At 33.4% G+C, this 19,637-nt stretch overlaps 1 protein-coding gene across 2 annotated transcripts in view; it reads left to right on the forward strand.

Annotated features, from left to right (window-relative positions):
• The window catches only part of USP25 (ubiquitin specific peptidase 25), a 98,352-nt gene that overhangs the window by 8,076 nt on the left and 70,639 nt on the right, over window positions 1–19,637 (forward strand). For both annotated transcript variants that reach the window (XM_070597794.1, XM_070597795.1), the window contains exons 2-4: window positions 2,948–3,278; window positions 12,014–12,100; window positions 17,376–17,513. In XM_070597794.1, coding sequence (XP_070453895.1) covers window positions 17,397–17,513 — 117 coding nt within the window. In that variant the 5' untranslated portion in view covers window positions 2,948–3,278; window positions 12,014–12,100; window positions 17,376–17,396. The remainder of the gene's footprint in view (window positions 1–2,947; window positions 3,279–12,013; window positions 12,101–17,375; window positions 17,514–19,637) is intronic.

A 19,637-nucleotide genomic window follows, 5' to 3' on the forward strand; every position in this document is an offset into this window, starting at 1 on the left:
AGTCCCCGGTGATACAAAGCTGAATGAGTTGTAAGCTCTAAATCAAGGAGACCACAAAGTCGTGGCATTCTTTCATCCACCATCTTTTAGTACCATAATTTCACCATATGGTGTGGCTAAGGAATTTATAATAAACCTATTTCTTTAACACCTATACTTTTGTGATAATGAATGATGTTTACCATATGACAGAATTGAGTTATATGAATAATTATATATATACACATATACACACAAAATATAATTTAGGAAATGGATATTCTTTTATTTTTGTATCTTAGGTAACTTTGAGCAGCAATGAGCAGGTATCTCTTGAGTCCTAATCAAACAGTTATTACAATTTGTACCTAATTTTACCTCTGTAAAAAAAGGGTACATAGGAATGCTGGGGAGATGGTATCTTCAATTTATATCCTTGACTTTCTTTCCCTTCCCACTTGCTTTGACGAATAGTATAACAAACAGTGCAGGCAAGCTACTTGGTCCTAGAAAGTACATTTGAGGCCATACATTCTCCCAGTCCTATGGGGAGAGATCAGGCAAGGGAACCAAAAAGTTTACATAAGTTAGCTCATTCTATTAATGTAATGTTTAACGTACAAATTTGTGTGTAAACATACAAATCAAGAGGTGTATTTTCTTTGTAGGAGAGGGGCAGAGAAGGAGGGTGAGGGAATTGATTGCATCAAAACATTAAAAAAAACCTTCCTGGATTTTAGTAATCTTAACCAGATCTAGAATAAGAAGAATATCATTATCTCAGGGCAGTCTGGATTGTAGATTTGGGTTGGGTTGTTGACATTTGTGGGCAATATGAGACCTAGTTTAAATCAATCTGGTCTTGAGGCTGAATTTCCTTTTGTTATTACTTTGTGTGACTCATATATGGATTTTAATCTTTGCAGATTGGGTGTATTTTGTAGAAATTAGGTATTCTCATGTTTTTCATAACAAATGTCTATGTGACCCATTGCCTGGTCGTTATGATGGATGTGATCTGGTCTGTTGACATTATTAAGGGTTCATTTCTTAGTGGTATTTTATTATAATAGTAGGTTAAAAATATGTAATGGTAGAGGTTTATCCACCAGGAGATTCAGGATTGAGTGTAGTTTTCCTAGACTTTTGACCAGTTTATACTTTTACAGTATGTTGTAGAATCCTCATTTTAAATGGTGATTGTACATGCCCACAGGTGCTGGTCAATTGCCGGATGCCTCTTCTCTCTCTTGTATATGACCTCTGGCACTAATTCTTCTTTCCTGTTTGTGGTATTGTTGCTTCTTCCCCCAGAACTCATTGCTTGTTTTTGTTCATTCATCTTGAATTGCCAAGATACAAATAAGATTCCTTTATTTAAACTTCTAAATGTACATGTGCATTACAAAAGGAACAAAACTTTAAAATGAAAACACTCCCGTTTATGAAAGTCAGTAAGAAATTAAATATACCTTTCTATATACAGCAGTCTTTGTGTTACATATACCTTTTGCATACTGTTAACTTTTCTCTTTTGAGCATAACCTAGTTGCTTTGTACATAATCCATTGTATTATTGCTATTGTTCTGTATTATTGCTATTGTTCTGTATTATCCTGAACTGTGCAGTTGAACAGTAGGAAGCCTCTCAAGTTGGCTCTGACTTTTTATCTTCCCTTATGTTCTTGAAAACTTGCTTTCTGGCCACAGTGGGATGTTCTAGATAAATTCTGATTTTCTTCTGACCCAATTTATCTGCCTAAATACCTTCCAAGAAATTCTGGTATACTTTAGTAGTAAATAGTTTAAGAGAAAAAGCCCAGGGGTGGAGGGTGCATGTGAGAGTTAATTTTGGGGCAGAGAATACTGCTGCTAATGATGGATCACACTTAAAAGTGACAGAGGTGTAACCTGTTTATTTTTAAGTATATAAGGTTACTCTGACCTTTACATTTTAACAACTGTTGTTGTTACTTACTTTCTTTTAGTATGTGGTTTCGTTGTGTCCCAAAGAAAGACTTTATTCTATATTCACATAAGTTATTTTAAGTAATGATGATTTGGAGTCCTATTACATTGTGTCTAATGTCATGTTGCAAATACTGCAGTGAGAGCTAATAGAACAATTCACTTTTTCCCCATCATTAAGAAATATAGCTGTATTATTTTGACATTGATCTAGTCGGACAAAATCTTGAGCATAAAGATGATGTAGCATGAATGAGATTATCTCAGGAAGCCAAAAAATTGGAAAAACTCATTCTTGCTGAGGTTTTTGTAATTAACATAAAATGGGTTAAGACACCTGAATATTACTTAATGCTTATTTAGAACACTAAGTAACATATGTCTTGAGCAGGCAATTTTCCAGCATGTAATTACTTGCTTAAGAGCAAGAAAAACGTCATTGAGCAAAGTAGCATTACTCTTGCTGCGTTTAGATATATTTAAGATATTCTGTAGGCTGAGTTTATTTTCAGGAGGTTAACCTTTTATTATTCTGACGTGTAGATATTTGTTTCACTAGATTTTTCGCTAGGCAAACTTTTGGGTGAAGAAGTGAACACTAAGTATTCTCTGCCTTTATTTAACTGTCATAGAGTCATAGATCTCTAGAACTGAAAAGAATCCCAGAGTTTACGTTATTTAACATTTTTTATAGGCAAGGAAATTAATGGTCAGAGGAGTAAAAGTGCAGTTTGTCCAGTTTTTGATGTTTTCTTGATGATTCAAAGTAATTGTTATAAAAACTAGTCATTATATTTTAAATATCTACTTTAATAAACTGATTACTCAGAAAACTTGTCTAGGTGCTATATTCCTGGTACTAAACTTGTAATTTGTTGACATAATTTAACATACTTTCTATATTATGTAACATTGTCTTTTTGTGTTTGAAATTTCATTTTTCTGAGGAAAACTGCATGTCTCTTGATCTGTTGGCATTGCCACTGCTATATTCTTAAAGAAAGCTAACCTCTACTTGAGTAAAGTCGGCATTAAATATTACTTCCTCAAATACGTTATCCAGAGCTTAAGTAATTAAAATAGTTAGTTTGTGATATGCTATTTCCTAGGGTACGGCACTAGATTAATACTTTATTTTTTTTTCATCATTTTCTCCCCATGGCTTAAGAGTTCTTGAAGCCAGCATAGCAGAAAATAAAGCCTGTTTGAAGAGGACACCTACGGAAGTTTGGAGGGATTCTCGAAACCCTTACGATAGAAAAAGGCAGGACAAAGCTCCTGTTGGACTAAAGAATGTGGGCAATACTTGCTGGTTTAGTGCTGTTATTCAGGTAAGGGTCTTTTTGCAGATCTTATTTGGTGGGCACGATAGCAATAGAAACTTGCTTGGGGTTGTGTTTCTTTTAAGTTGTATACTTGAAACATAACTGCAGGCTAAGTTTTAATATGCCTTTCTATCTAATAAACTAGTTTGGGGATTGCAGTATTCCCCACCCCACTCTGTTCCTTCTCCCAGTATGGAGTTTTAACAATAGAGTACTATCTGTGCTTTATTTGAAATTATTTTGAATTAATTTCTCCTCCTTCCCTGCTAAGAATTGTTGTCAGAATGTAAAGAAAATATTTTTGTATGTCTTGCAAATTAAGGGAAGGATGTAACCAAGATGTGAAATTAGAACTGCTTTTTTTGTGATTAGATTTATTTGTATATAATGGAAAGTGTTATTCATAGAATTATAGTCATTTAAATACTATTTTTAATACAAGGAAGCATTTCATTTGAGGAGGGTATAGATTGGCAGATAATTCTCAATGTATAGGTGAAAATGATGTAAAGAATAAATATTGATGAATCAAGAATAACACATTTTCCTTCTAACTTGGGAAAGCCCTTAATGGAATGTTTTTTGAGCCCCTTATTCTAAAATGAAAAATCTTTGTATGCCTAGATATCTATCCTCTTCTCAATTTGAACTAATTTTCTTTTCTTTTTTTTCTTACTCTTTTATGTGATGACTATTGCCATAATTCTTTATCATTCTCAGTTAGACATTAATAATGTTATTAGATTGCAAAACCTTAACAATCTCCTTAATCTATGAATAATAACCCTTTAGGAAAATTAATATTTATGTTTATTTTGGTAATACAGTAGAATTGTAGCTTATTAATTAGTGTTCCTGATGAGTACTTTTTAAATCATTAGATGTAGGGGCCGGCCCAGTGGCACAGTGGTTAAGTGCGCATGTTCTGCTTCTCGGCGGCCCAGGCTTCGCCGGTTTGGATCCCGGGTGCAGACATGGCACCACTTGGCAAAAGCCATGCTGTGGTAGGCGTCCCACATATAAAGTAGAAGAAGATGGGCATGGATGTTAGCTCAGGGCCAGCCTTCCTCAGCAAAAAGAGAAGGATTGGCAGTAGTTAGCTCAGGGCTAACCTTCCTCAAAATAAATAAATAAATAAATAAATAATAAAATCATTGGATGTCTATGCCACTTCTTTTTATATTAAAAATATCTCTTCATTTGTAGCTTTCCAAACCTGTATGTATGACAGTGTAAATTTTCATGTGATATTAAAGTAGCTAACTTGGTTATGTAGTTCATTTTCTATAAGGTTAATTGTGTTCTGTAGGATATTAATTTGTAATTTTACCATTTTTTCCACTTCAGTGTAATAAATTTCAACTTTTTCTCCCACTTTTTTTGCTTCTGGCACATGATACCATGCAATTTGATTTCCTTTAGCTTTCTGGATTTATGCCTCACTCTTCAATATACTATGGTAAACACTAGTTAGCATGTAGTATGTATGTATATTTCTTTTCCAAGCTATTGAAATATTAAGGAATACCTGGATTAAGCTAAATCTGTAATAATAGCTTTGTTCCTAGCCTTGATTACACATTAATTATTCACTTACATCCCAACAATATCTAACATTTTCTTTGCTATCTTAGAGTCTCTTAGATCTTCCTGATAGGCTATCTTGCTTTACTTTACTTGCACTGTTAGTAAGGGGTTTTACATTTCATTGTCCAAACTAAATTTTATAATTTAGACATCATTTTAAAATATGAAGCTCACTATGAAGGCTGTGATCTGAGTGTTCATGAATATGCTTCGCTGCCCCTATTTGGACAAGTGGATGCTATCTCTGCACTATTATGGCCAATAAGTGAGGCTCATTGATTAGACGCTTCTCTTAGAAAACTTTAAGAAGAAAGAAAGTACTTGGAAATAATCAATATTTGTTAGAAGAGGAGTTCTTTATTTTTCCACAGCATATTGTAAGAGGCCTGTTTGAAATGATAACTAAATTAATATTAATAGGTATGGGGATCATAACTTATCATTTTCATAGGCTAAACTCCTCTCATATCTTAATTCAAATTTGAATCAGTTGTCTATCTGTTTCTATCTTAAGTGTTATTTGCTGACCTTAGATTTTGCTTTACATTTCAAATTTTTGGTGTTTTTTGGTAGAGAGCAGAATGAACTAGAAAAATCTCTTGTTTTCAAAATTTGAAGTAATTTTACTAATTTTTAAGTTTTAGATTAGTGGCTACTTAACTGGTAGCATGGCTTTACCACACTCCTAACATAGGCAAGTATAAGGTTTTCGGAATTACTTATTTTTTCTTTTGGAGAGATTTAGACACCTAGGAGAAGTAACCTCTAACCTTAAAAAATTTGAGTTATAGTGAATTATTAAGATATTGACTTGGGGATTTGGAAAAAAATGTTAAGCGTCAAATTTTGGAAAATTGTGGATGGGAAAAAATTTGTCTGAAGATCACTTCGTGGTTTTTTTTTTTCCTTACTATAATTATTCTATTTTAAGTAGTTTTTTATTTTCATCTCTAGTAATTAAAACTTTTTATTTTTTCATTTTCTTACATTATTCCTTAATTCCATAGACATAATCTGAGATATAACAGTTTATCATCATAATTGGAACTTCTCACTTATGAAAGAAAAGTTAGGCAGGAAGTCTGTATTAGTGTTGGAAGTGTTTTATTATATTTTCCAAAGTGAGTTGGAGCTTGTTCAAACTGTGACGTAAATGTACTATAAAGTTTCAATTACAAAATTTCTCAGGGATGGAATTTACTTAGTTGGCAGGACTTGTAGGAAGCAACTGGGATTCTTTTCCTTCTAAGTATATCTACCAATTATAGAAGGTTACTGAGATTATAAACTGCTAACTTCGGAGTAGGTAGTGGGAGTAGGCTACAAAAGGTAGAGCTTTATTGTACTTGTTCTTTTAGCTATTGGGACCGATAATTTGGGAGAAAAGTGGTAGAGTATCAGAAAGGGATTATAAGAAGCAAAGAGAAGATTTTACAGAGAGTAGCTTAAATAGTCTTTTGGATGCTAGCAATATTAGCCTGACTGTCTTTAGATTGAGCATCGACCCCTTATCTAGTCAGGACTGTTTTAATCCTGTTCAAATGGAATTTTTATGTAAAAAGTACTAAGTGGGGCTACTTTCTCCACTAGGGTATCCGTGAATGAGGTAGTTATTTAGAGGTATGTATTCTCCTCTCTCTCTAGTTTGGAGTGTAATCCATAGATTCTCATGATGATCCTTAGCACCTTTCCTATTTGGATGCTTCTGAGATGCTCAGAAGTAAGGTGCTCATGCTTCTCAGTTTGCCTGGTACAGTCCAGTTTATTCCTCTTGTAGATCCACTAGTGCCTATTAATTAGTCATAAAGCCCTCTTTCATCCTTGGATAATGAAGGATATGGTCACCCTACTCATAACTCAGGTAACTACAGGTTGACTAAAATACAAGCATCCTGAGGGCAGAGAACATACCTTCTAGGTTATTGTTCTATACCAGTATATAGTACAGTGTCTGACACATTGGAGGAGCCTTTTAAGTAATTATTGAATGAATGAGTGAATGAACCAAAAAGGACCATATATTATTTATGTTGGAATTGAAGACTTTAATTGCTTCTATCACCCTAATGCTGTGTGGGATTGAAAAGATGTGGCAAGTTTTTAAAAAATCTCAGGATATCATTTAACATGTTTATTCACATTACTTGCTCTTATCTCTTTAATCTTCATCAAAGAACGTAAGTACATAGTTCAAACAGAAAACCAAAATCCCATAGCAATAAAAGGCTTACAGTGAAAAACAACAGTAATCAGCCTCAAACCTCCCTATCTCATACTCCTTACAGGCAACTACAACCACTTCTAGCTGTTTCTCCTATCTCATTTTTCTAAATGACATGCCTTCCTGCTGAGAAGAATGAGGATTTAGCTCTTTCATTTCAGCTACCTAGAATTGCCTTTCCTTTCATCTCCCAACATAACTTATATTACAAGTTAAAAATAGTCAGTAGTGTTGATGTTTTCTGTGACTTTAAATATTACACTGATTTACTACGACTACCCCTTTGAAATCTTTTGTTTTCCTGGAATTGTCAATTGCCATTATTTTTCCTTTCTGTTTTCTATATACTTGTTCTTAAAACTTTCTATATGCTCCAACATCTCTGTTATGGTCTTATCAATAATATATTTTATTTGCTCGAACATATTAGATCCATTTTTAGGGGAGTTGGGGGAGTACTTTACCACAGAAGATTGCCCTGCCTCAAATCCAGACTGGATTCTGATTCTTTTTGTTTTAAGCACTGTTGCTGGCTTTCCAGAAGCAGGTTTAGAGAAAGGGGATCCGGGAAGGGTCGATTGGGGCTCAGTTGGCGAGTTTTTACTTAATCCTCCTATTTGTAGCCCAGAATCTCATCCCCTCTCCCTACCATGACACACACTGTGACTGATTTTTCTGAACCTCAGTCACTTAAGTTTAGTTATATCCAAAGACTAAACTTTCTGTATCCCACACAAGGAGGTAGTAGTTGTCTGATCTTCTGGGTCTGGGAAGGACAGAGGGATTTAATTGCTCTGTATACAGACTTTCATCTTTTAATCAGGCCATCTACGTTTAGTCCCTACCTTACCTTGAAACTTACGTGGTACCATTTCATTTTTTTTTAAATCTACCAAGGAGAATTTATCTTGCTTCTCCTTGGTATCCTCCATTACAGACAGTTGATATCTTCCTTTGCTCTCTTGTCATTATTCTTTTTGTTTTCCACAAATTGTTTGAATTCTCATCTCTCATAGCTCTCTGCTGTTAGCAGGAGTTTAGCCAAAGTCCATTTTGGCAAGTGCTCTTCAGAATTCACATTTTAGCTTTAGACTGAATGAAAGGATACTTGTTTTCAGTGTGCATCAATCATAAACACAATTTAGGCAGTAGTGATATTTACCCTTTCCCACCCCTTTTGGAGGAATATGTTGACCACTACTATTATGACTGTGATTTAGAGTACAGAGTGTTTTGGACTTTAAAAAGTTAATCTCTATGATTTGTGTGATGGTCACAAGTTCTACTTCGGGTGATAACTTGTTAGGTTGTTCTAGACCATCTTCTTGATCATATTTTCCTGGACTGCAAAACAAAACAAAACGAAAACAAAAACAGCTTTTTGAAGACATCACATAACCCTAAAGCAGTGAGTAATTTTGAGGCTAAGCTTTGAGAAAACAAGATGTTCAGAGAGTAAGCTTCACATTTTGGGCTGATTTTATTCTCGAGGCAATTCCAGAAATAGTTGCTGAATGGTTGGGAAACTAAGCAAAGTTTTGCACAGATTTAGAGCCCTAGTAAACACCTCAGACTTTCAGTTAGAATTATAAAGGGCTGGAACCTAGGATTAACTGAGACCCGAAAATAAAGCATGCTTTATAGTTTCTGAATTCCAGCTTCATCTCAGAATTGATTGGATGAAATTGATCTTGGATTGCAAATGGCCTCACTCTTGCTTCCTGCCAGAAGCAAATGTAAATTCTTTTGGAAGATAATATCATCATTGAATTTTCTCCAGTTTGTCGTATATAATGTCTAGCACTCACATCAGCTGTAATCAGTCATATCAGCAAATAAGATGTGTCTAAAAATTAATAGAAAATAATGGGCAATAGAAATATGCCTACAGGAAAACCTGAAAATTGAATTAATATAATAACTATTAATATGCTCAAGGAATTAAAAACCAGAATGAGGATTTTTTTCTTGATTTTATGTTTTTTATTTTATTGAGGTCTAACTGGCTTTGAACATTGTGTAAATTTCAGGTGTACATTATTATATTTCAGTTTTTGTATAGATTGCATTGTGCTCACCACCAATAGTCTAGTTTTTATCCATCACCATTCACATGTGCCCCTTTACCCATTTTGCCTGCCCCCTATCCGCTTTTCCTCTGGTAACCGCTAATCTTTTCCCCTTATCTATGTGTGTGTTTGTTTCAGATTGAGAATTTTGATAGAAAACTAAAAACTATTAAAAAAATTAGAAATTTTAGAACTGAAAAATATAACAAAGTCACAAAATCAATGGATGAATTATAGCAGCATATTAGAAACAGCTGAAGAGAGAATTAGTCAGCTAGACAGTTGGTCTGAAGAACATTTTCAGATTAAAGCCATGAAATGCAGATAAGAGCATATAAGAGATTTTGAGCATGGTGAATAGTATTAACATAGTGTATTTGTGGTTCAAGGGAGAGTGAAAAGAGAATAGGGCAAAAGTAATATTTGAAGAAATGACTGAGAATATTCAAAACCTAATGAAAGAGATTGAGCTACAGATTCAGGAAGGAATAGGAATCAAGTAGTATGGACATAAAGAATACTGTGACAAGGCATATCATAATAAAATGGAAAAAACTATAGACAAAGAGAAAATCCTAAAAGCAGCCAGTTGGAAAAGATACATATCACCTCTATGAAGGAGCAAAAATAAATCTAACAGCTGACTTCTCAACAGAAACGCAATCTTTAAAGTGCAGGAAATATTAACTGGCCATATAGAATTCTAGAACTAGCAAAAATATTACAAAAATGAAGAAAAAGCAATTTTTATTTTAGCAGATGGTGAAATAATTCACCACCAGCAGACCTACGCCAGATGAAATTCTAATGGGTGTTCAGGAAGCAGGAAAATGTTCTCCAGCGGGAACTCAGAGCACAGAAATAGGACTGGGATTCTCCTAATTTGTCCATATTCTCTTTCCAATTTAAATTCCTCATAAGAACAGCCCATACTTTGACCCCTTTAGTTATATCTCATTTCTTCAGTACTTATTACTGCTGTTCTTCTCCCATTCTACTGAAAAGATGGTTTTCTAATTGACAAATCCAAAGGTTATTTTTCCTGCCCTTACTTTACTGGAATGTGGCAACCTTTGAGAGTAATGCTCATCTTGTCCTTCTTAAAATTTGCTGGTATTCTTTGATGTGCTTCAGAATCTTCTGTGGTACTTTGTGTCTTTGTTGAGAGGCCCCTGGCACAGGTTCCTTTTAAAGCACTGTTATTCTGATACACAGCTATATGTGAAAGCCCTTGGTTTCTCTACTCCTTTTTCTTCTGTGATCTCATACTCTCCATTTCCCTTACTCTTCTTATTTTGTCTTTCTCATCGTTCCTCTGGCCTTTAAATGATTCTTTTTCCCTGGGGTTCTGATCTTGGTCTACTATTATTGTATTCACATTTTTTCTGATTTATAACGTCTGTACTCATTGTTTTAACTTGTAATCACAAGATTGTGATCAGGGCGGAGACTTAATATATTTTATTCTCTTTTGCCTGTCTTCCTTGTGTCTGGCCATGTAGTGAGTGCTCCATAAATATTTGCTAAATGAATAAATAAATGAATTATCTCATGTTCATATTGTTGCATTAAGAAATACTTCCAGATCGCAAGATAACCAAAATATTTTCCTACAGTTCCTGTTATCAGCTTTATGGTTTTACCTTTCATATTTAGGCCTTTAATCCACATCTATATCTATATATCTATATCTGACTCTATTTCTTATATATACTAGGCCAATTTTCCAAACACCTACCTACTAAACAAAACTTTGTTTTTATTTATAGTGCCACCTTTATCTATGTGTGAGTCAAGTTGGCTAACCCATCTTTACTAAGATTTAATACATCGTTGCCTCCTGTCCAGTGATTTTCAAACTTTATCAACTGTGATTCTCAGAAAGGAAGACAGTCTACATTGTAAAACACTTTACGAGTACACATGTATATAAAATATATACAAGAAAAATTTTACAAACAATATCCTGTGGTGAATTTACAGTGTATGATATGTTCTGATATTTTCCATTGCATTTTATTTCATTTTTTAAACATGTTCATCGTGATAACATTAATGGATTATAAGTTATAGTTTAAAAAACAGCTCCAGGAAACCTTCCCACGGGTGTCTTTCATATGCTCTCATTATGCTCTGTATGATCTGAATTAGAGTATCTTGGAATCATATTTCTATTGTTATAATTATATGTGTGTCTCCTTCTAGGTTGTGTGTCTCCTTGAGCACAGAGATAATATGTAATTTCTTTGCTCTGCTATCACTGAGCATCTGACTTATTTATTTATAAATAAATTTGTTTATGTTAAATGAATTAGAATTATTTATAAAATAAATTATGTATCATTATATTATAACATAATATAATAAATAATATATTATAATAATATAATAATATAGTATATAATAATACTATTATTAAATAAATTTAAATTATTATAAGTTTATTTGTGCTATATCCTGGTAGAATTGATACGTCTAGATAACTCATAGTGAACATAACGTGTCTGAAAAGTTGTAGACTTTACATTTGTTCATCTTCTATTTTGAGGAAACTGTTAAGCACATAGTAATATAAAGAAAGCTTTAGTAATATAATATGGTATGGAGTTTTATTTTTGCATTGTCCATGTATACTTTTCTGCTTTGCAACACAATAAATATTGTTAATGATCAAGAATAGTATGTTAAGATATAAGAAATTTGACTTTTTCTTGGGGAGAAAATAGTCTTTCTTATGCTAATTGCATCTGTTCTGTGTATAAGCAGCATAATTGTCAAAAACAAATCTCTAAGACCCGTCATATTTTTACTGTTTTGTTAATAGAATTTTCACTTAGTTATCTTAAATTGTTGTTCTTTTTCAGTCATTATTCAATCTTTTGGAATTTAGAAGATTAGTCCTGAATTATAAGCCTCCATCACATGCTCAAGATTTACCCCGAAACCAAAAGGTAAAATACAAAAAGATTTTTAAGCAGAGCATGTATGATATGGTCTTCCTGTATTATCTGTGCTTGTTTTAGGAGCACTTGCCCCGTCAAGTGTGAAACAGTGTCAAACTTGAAGGTCAACCCATTAATCTCACTTTAGTAATTGCTTTTTTCCTTCCTTTTGAGTTGTCAAATTTCAGTAAACTTTATAGGTTACAATTTACCATTCAAGGTCTTTCCTCAATTGTCTGCTGAAAACTTGTGTGGAAATCAAAAAGTTTTTCTATTGTTTCTGTAGATAAGCCCTTGAGAAGATTAGTTTTGCACTGGCTGTCTTTGCAGTACAAATGTATAACTTATATTTTGTAAGTTAATGTTGTTAGGCAATATAATGTGAGAGCTCAGACACAGGGCCAGCTTGTCTAGGTTCTGGCTGTGACCCTAGAGCAAGTTACGTGATCTGTCTTTGTTCAGTTTGCTTATCTGAAAAGTGTAAGTAATAACAGCAGTTATTTTATAGAGTTACTGTAAGAATCAGATGAGATAAAACACATAAAGGGCTTAGAAGGGCCTGGTACATAGTAAGTACCAGATGTCAACTCTTGTCTGTTATTATATTGTTTATATTAGCTTTTAAAAAGATAAGACTTGATTTGCATGCAGAAATTCATACTTAGTGGAAAAAAATTGCTTATGGAGATAGTATGCTTGAGTATAGGGCTTTTCTGGTCTTGTCATTAAAGAATTTGTAGCCCTATAGGGAACTAGTCTCAAAGATATAGAAGTTAAAATTTTAGGTTTCAGTAAAGTCTTGAACTTTGTGTGACCTATTGTTAGTAGTAATGATACATTATTAAACTGTATTTTTCTTTTAGTGTATAATTTTGAAAACTACTTTTACTGTAAACATATGAAACATTTATAATACAAGCCAGTGGGAATATAATTTGATTTATAACTAGCTTTTAAAGCTATAATCATTGGACTATAAAAATGTCACGCTGATAAACAAGCCATTTTTAAAAGGGAACTAAGATCACCTGACAACCCCTCATACCTCCAGAGAAATTAAGAAAAACTCCTTCAATCATTACAGTTTGTACATGAAACTTTTTGGACCTATTGCTTCCTGTTATTGCAGTTTGTTATTATCAGTGGTTCTTTCTTCTGATGTCTCAGTTGAATTATATTTATAATATATGTGACATTATTTAGAATTATTACTTCTGGTTAGGTATTCATATGTATATTGACCTTTTTTTTATGTTCCGGGATTTTAGTGCTTTACAGAGTTTTAATTTCTCAGTTGTAGCAGATTTTTGGCAAACTGAATCCTTAGTATATATAAAGGATAATATCTCACTTGCAAGTGGGATTTTTGTAGGACTGCAAGATTGGTTTAGTGTTTAGAGTTCAGTGTAATTCACCGTTTTAACAGACTGAAGAAGAAAAACCATATGATCATCTCAGTAGATGAAGAAAAAAGGATTTGACAAAAGCTAGCATCTATTTGTGACAAAATCTCTCAGAAGCTAGGAATAGCAAGAAGCTTTCTTATCCTGATAAAAGCTCATTTATGAAAAATCTACAACTTATATAATATTTAATGTTGAAAGACTGAATGCTTTTCTCCAAAGGTCAGGAGCAAGCAAGGATGTTGGCCCTCACTACTTCTATTACCGATTAGACTGGAGTTCTCAACCAGTTTTATACAGCAAGAAAAAGAAATAACATGCATGTTGGAAAGGAAGACAGAAAGCTGTCTTCTTTATGTATATGACTTGACTGTCTATCTACAACATCCTAAGTACTCTCCACCTGCAAAAAGATGCTAGAACCAAGAAATGAATTCAACAATATTATATGATACAAGGCGAACACACAAAGATCAGTTGTATTTCTAAATACCAGCCGCACACAATTGGAAATTTAAATTAAAAAAATACTTATATACAATAGCATAAAATATGGAATATTAGGGCTAAAGTGGACAAAAGATATGTATGAAAACTACAAGATATTGTTGAGAGAAGTTAAAGAAATAAAGTGATATATTATGTTCAAGGATCAGGGGATTCAATATTGTTAAGATATGAATTGTCCTCAATTCAATCTATAGATTCAATGCAATCCCAGTCATAAACACAACAGGCTTTTTTATAGGAATTGACAAACTGATTCTAAAATTTATATGGAAAATCAAAGGATATAGAATAGCCATAGCAATTTAAAAAAGAAAGACAATGTTGGAAGAATTAATCCTCAGACTACAGTGATCAAGACACTTTGTTATTGGTGAAAAGATAGTCACATAGCTCAATGGAACAGAATAGAGAGTCCAGAAATAGACCTACATGTACAGGGTGAATTGATTTGAGTCAAAGTTGCCAAAACAATTCAATGGGCAAAGGGAAAATCTTTTAAACTAATGGTGTCATAGGCAGAAAAATAATTCTCAACTCTTACAGGACACTATATATGGGAAAAGAAATTCATAATAAGGTATAAACCCAAAAGGAAGAAAACCATAGGAATTCTTGAAGAAAACACAGGAGAAAATTTTAGTGTCCTGGGTTAAGAAAAGATTTCTTAAGTAGGACAATAAGAAGGCACAAATCATAAAAGAAAAAAGTGATAAAATGGACTTCATCAAAATTAAAAACTTTTAATCTTTGAAAAATTCATACCAAATGAAAAGACAAGCCACAGACTGGGAGAAAATATTCTGAAAACATGTATCAGATAAAGGAATTGTGTCTAGAATATATGCAGAACTTGTACAACTCAATTGTAAGACACATATTCTGTTATGTATTGGAACAAAATATTTGAACAGATACTTCACCAGAGATGATATGCAGATTGTAAATAGCTACATGAAAAGATGCTCCACATTATTAGTTACTAGGAAAATGCAAATTAGAACTAGAGGTGCCACTGTGTCCCCATAAGAAGAACTAAAGTTAAAAATATAAGCCATATCCAAGTCTTGTAGAATATGGACCTAGAACTCTTGTTGCATTGCCAATGCAAGTATAAAATAGTACAATGCCTTTGGAAAACAGTTTGGTTGTTTCTTAAATCGTCTACCATGCAACATAGTCCTTTCCTTCCAAGTTTTTACTCAAGAGAAATGTCACACAAAGACATGTACAATAATATCCACAGGAACTGGAACAGGTTAGTGGATAAATAAATGTAGTATAGCCATACAGTGGAATACCACTGAGCAATAAAACAGAATGAATTATTAATGTACACAGTCATATGAATGAAGCTCCAAATAATTATGCCTATTTCAAGAAATCACACTAAAATGAGTATATAGTATATGATTTGGTTTATATAAATTGCTAGAAAATACAAAGTGACCATGATGACCTAAGGATGATTTGGAAGGGGAGTGAGGAGTGAAGAAACTTTTGGGGGTAATGGATAGGTACGTTGTCTTGATTGTGGTGATGCTTTCCTGGATGTATATGAGTCTGAAGCTCATAAAATTGTATACTTTGTAATGTACAATGTACAATATTGTATATCAGGTATGCCTTGATAAGTCTGTTTAAAAATAGATAAAGAATAGTGTTTGCATAGTTTATGTGTTGGTATTTTCATAATTTAGCCAAATGCAGTAGCTGCTCTTAATATCATTTACGGTTTTGCCTTTTGAAATTCAAAAGGATTTTCTAGCCACAGGAATTGGATGGGAGCAAAAATGTTTGCTTATACTGAAGTATTTTACTTTTCAATACGCTTCTCAGCAGAATTTTACTTCATTTTCAGAAGTTAATTATTTCATCTTTGTTACTTGGCAAGTAGTCTCTCAAAAAACTGCAATGACTTAGGTATAGTGATAAATGAAGAAATTGATCTCAGGAAATTAAAGCTATTTCTGGAAATTATTTTGTAGATTAAAATTCTTAGTATTTACACTTTTAGAACCTATGTATACATGCCAAAGCTGGGGGAATGGGAAGTCCCACAGAAAAATTATGGTTTACTTGTCTATCTCATTTAAAACTTTTGTATTTAACCTTTATCATTGATGATGGAATTTATTATACTTAAATAAAATCCAGGTTTTCCATAACTTAGCACTTTTATGTCAAACAATGCACTTTGTGATTGCTGTAGTGGTATATAGTTTTTGGGTCAAATAATAACTATTTGAAGTAAATTTTGTTCTCTTACACCTGTTCCTTTTTTAATGCATTCTGGGAGAAACTGTTTCTACATTGATTATATTCTTCTGGACAGCAACTATAAACATATACACACACATTCCCTATAATTTTATAATGTTGATAACGCCAACTATGCAAACTTGGAAATTTTTTCTAATATTTAAATAGTATATATAAGCTTTATATGTTATAATTGTTATTGCAAGACCTAACTGTAGTAGGAACTGCTTGTCTGATTTGTTGCCATAAAGTATTTCACTAAGGTATGTGAATTACATTCTTTTAAAAAGGTCTCCTTCTTGTTTTAAAGTAAATTGTTTGTGATTGGTAATATTGGGTTGTTTCTGTTCTTTTTGGAGCATTTGGTTTAATCAGCCAGTAAGAATTGAATGCCTGCCTTGTGTAGCAAAAAGTTGTGGAAGAGATATGGAAGTTCTCTTTGAAAAGCTTAGAGTCTTATTGAGAAACATAAGTCAAGGATGATTTCAAAGGAACACTAGGAGGATGCTACTTTAGTCTAATATTAGGATCTAGTCCAATTACTTATCAGACTAATATTAGTCTGATAATAAAGATCATCATATGACAGTGGCAGGTGGTGATTCATTGCTGAGTCAAAGACATTCATTTCAGTAGGAGTTTGAAGGGATCACTGACTTTGAGGGGTCTGGGAAGGCTTCATAGAGGAGGAGGGATTTTTGCTTAAATGGGTTTATTGAGGTAAAGTACTTAACGGTGCCTGGCATGTAGTTAGTGCTCATTGAATGTTGGCTATTGTTATTGCTGTCCTCAGCAGCAGCTGGGCCTTGCTGAATGGAAAGGATTATAGTAAACTGACTTGAATAAGGGAGATATTCTTGGCTGGATAATGACATGATTTGCTGTGAATATGTGGCATTTATGCTGAAATTGTGAGCTTAGCGTAGGTCGTCTACTGTTTTTGTGCTTGACTCCTTTGACACCAACACTCTTCTTTAATTATGATATAGGAGTGCTGGACCCACCCCTAATCTGTATTAGTTACATTTTTGGTTCTTTTTAAAATGAATATCTATTTCCCAGTAAAGGTTTTGTTAATCTTCACTTAAAAGTTTTTTCTTTTTTTCCAATAGGAGCATCGGAATTTGCCTTTTATGCGGGAGCTGCGGTATCTATTTGCACTTCTTGTTGGTACTAAAAGGAAATATGTTGATCCATCAAGAGCAGTTGAAATTCTTAAGGATGCTTTCAAGTCAAATGACTCCCAGCAGGTAGCTTTATTGTGGTTGTTCGTTTATTAACCATGTGTATTTTATTTAATCTGATCTTTCCATAAGCAGTTTTTTCAAAGATACAAGACAATTGAAGATGCTGTTATTCATCTTTATTAAAAGTAAGCTGGAGCTATTTAAAATATTATTTGAAAGATTTCCTTTTAAATTAAGAAAAAAGTAATAATGATCTTGAAAGTTAAGATAAATGAAGCTGTGGTTAAAAAATGATTGAAATTGATAAGTGAAAACCATGGGTAAAATTAAGAATGTTTGCAGACGTGTAATTAAAAATCTTCACAAATGTGTGCTAACCCAGTGCCAGTATAGTATCCATGCTCTTGCTATGCCTGTTTCTGCTGCAGGGAGGAGCTCTCTTAATTACTCAGAAAAGGTCTCTGAAATACATCAGCTTTCTTGTTGTTGGTTTCATTTTCCAATCTTTATGTAGTACTGCTTGTGGCTTTTTATCCATTTCTTAAAAAGAATACTAAGAATTTTCCTATAAGGTGGAAAATGTCTACAAACAAACCAACATTTTCACATATAATTTGAGAAGTCAGAGAAATTAAAGAAGGAAAACAGAAGAGAAGCAAAGAAAGTAGCTAAGAATTATAGCAACAGCATTGAATATACAGCAATGAAGAAGAAATGGGCAGAATTATAAAACGATATTTCAGAAGAGTTGCAAAAAGCCACTACACTAGTAGTGTAGTTTCTGTAGCATTGCATGTGTCTCTGTTGTGTGGCTGTGTCAGGGTGTTTAGTGGAGGGTTCTGAAAGATGTCTGATTCTGCTACTGCCTTCCCTGTGCTTTTTATTTTTTTAATTTTTAATTCTTTGTGGTGGGGAAGATTCGCCCTGAGCTACCATCTGTTGCCAGTCTTCCTCACTTTTTCCTTGAGGAAGATTAGCCCTGAGCTAACATCTGTGCCAGTCTTCCTCTGTTTTGTATGTGGGATGCCTCCACAGCATGGCTGATGAGTGGAGTAGGTCCGTGCATGGGATCTGAACCCATGAACCTCGGCCGCCAAAGTGGAGTGCGGAGAACTTTAACCACTTGGCCATGGGACCAGCCCCTTATTTTATTTTTTAATTCAGCTTTTATGGAAAAGGTAAATGAACAAAAAAGGTATTCACATCAGGATTTGCTTTTATTTTTTTGTTTGTTTTTAAAAAATTTCTAACACTGTCCTAGTGCACTTCAGGTTTTGTGTTTTACTCTTATCTAACAATGCTTAACACAAGTCAAAAGAAATAATATTCCTGAAAATGATCCCAACCCCCCCATTTTAGGTGCTCCTGGTTCTAGATGTGTTTTTTATTTTTTGTAGCATTATTATTTAGTATGTGCACTATATTCTCTAGTGGCTTTGAGTATACACTTATGTTTAAAAAGTCACTTCTGTTCCTTTACGTATCTTTTCTTCTGGAATTGCTTTTTCTTTCTCTTTTTCTGGGTTACTCTCTTTGGTGTTGAACCTTTCTATAGGTGAATATTGATCTTTGGGTATCTTTTCTTATTTAAAAATGGGACAGCACAAACTTATAGGTACAGAGGTAGACTTTTCAGTTTTGTTAGAATGGACAAGGAGACAACTAGCTGCTGTGCTGTTAGCTACTCCAGAATGCCACAGTGTGAATGAATGCCTTTGCTTCACGCTAGCAGTGTAGACCCACTGGTTTTCTCATTGTTGATTCTTTTTCTCTAGAGGTCTTTAAAGTAGTTGCACATTAATTCAGGTTGGTATAGGTTTGGTTCTCTTTTATTCTCAGACACTTGAATATGAAGTACACATTAGTGATATAGTGGAATAAATCCATAAGGAAAGTAAGCCTCATTACTTTTTTAAAAAGTGAATTTATAGTTACATTTCATATTCTTCCTGAATATATCATGTTTTGAAATAGGTGAGAGTCTAGTAGGATACCTTTTTGTATATAGTGCTATTAATTTTTAATCACACCTATAGTTGCTTCAGTTTAAAACTAAAATGTTATACTAAAGGCCTCATCTTTTTTCTCTCCATGAAAACAGATGGAGTTATCTTATAATTGTTAATTTTAGATTGAATGCTAAAAAAGATAGGGATTAATTTCTTCTGAAAAGTATTGTGATGACTA

The sequence above is a fragment of the Equus przewalskii genome, chromosome 27 (genome assembly GCF_037783145.1).
Source record: "Equus przewalskii isolate Varuska chromosome 27, EquPr2, whole genome shotgun sequence".
NCBI lineage: Eukaryota > Metazoa > Chordata > Mammalia > Perissodactyla > Equidae > Equus > Equus przewalskii.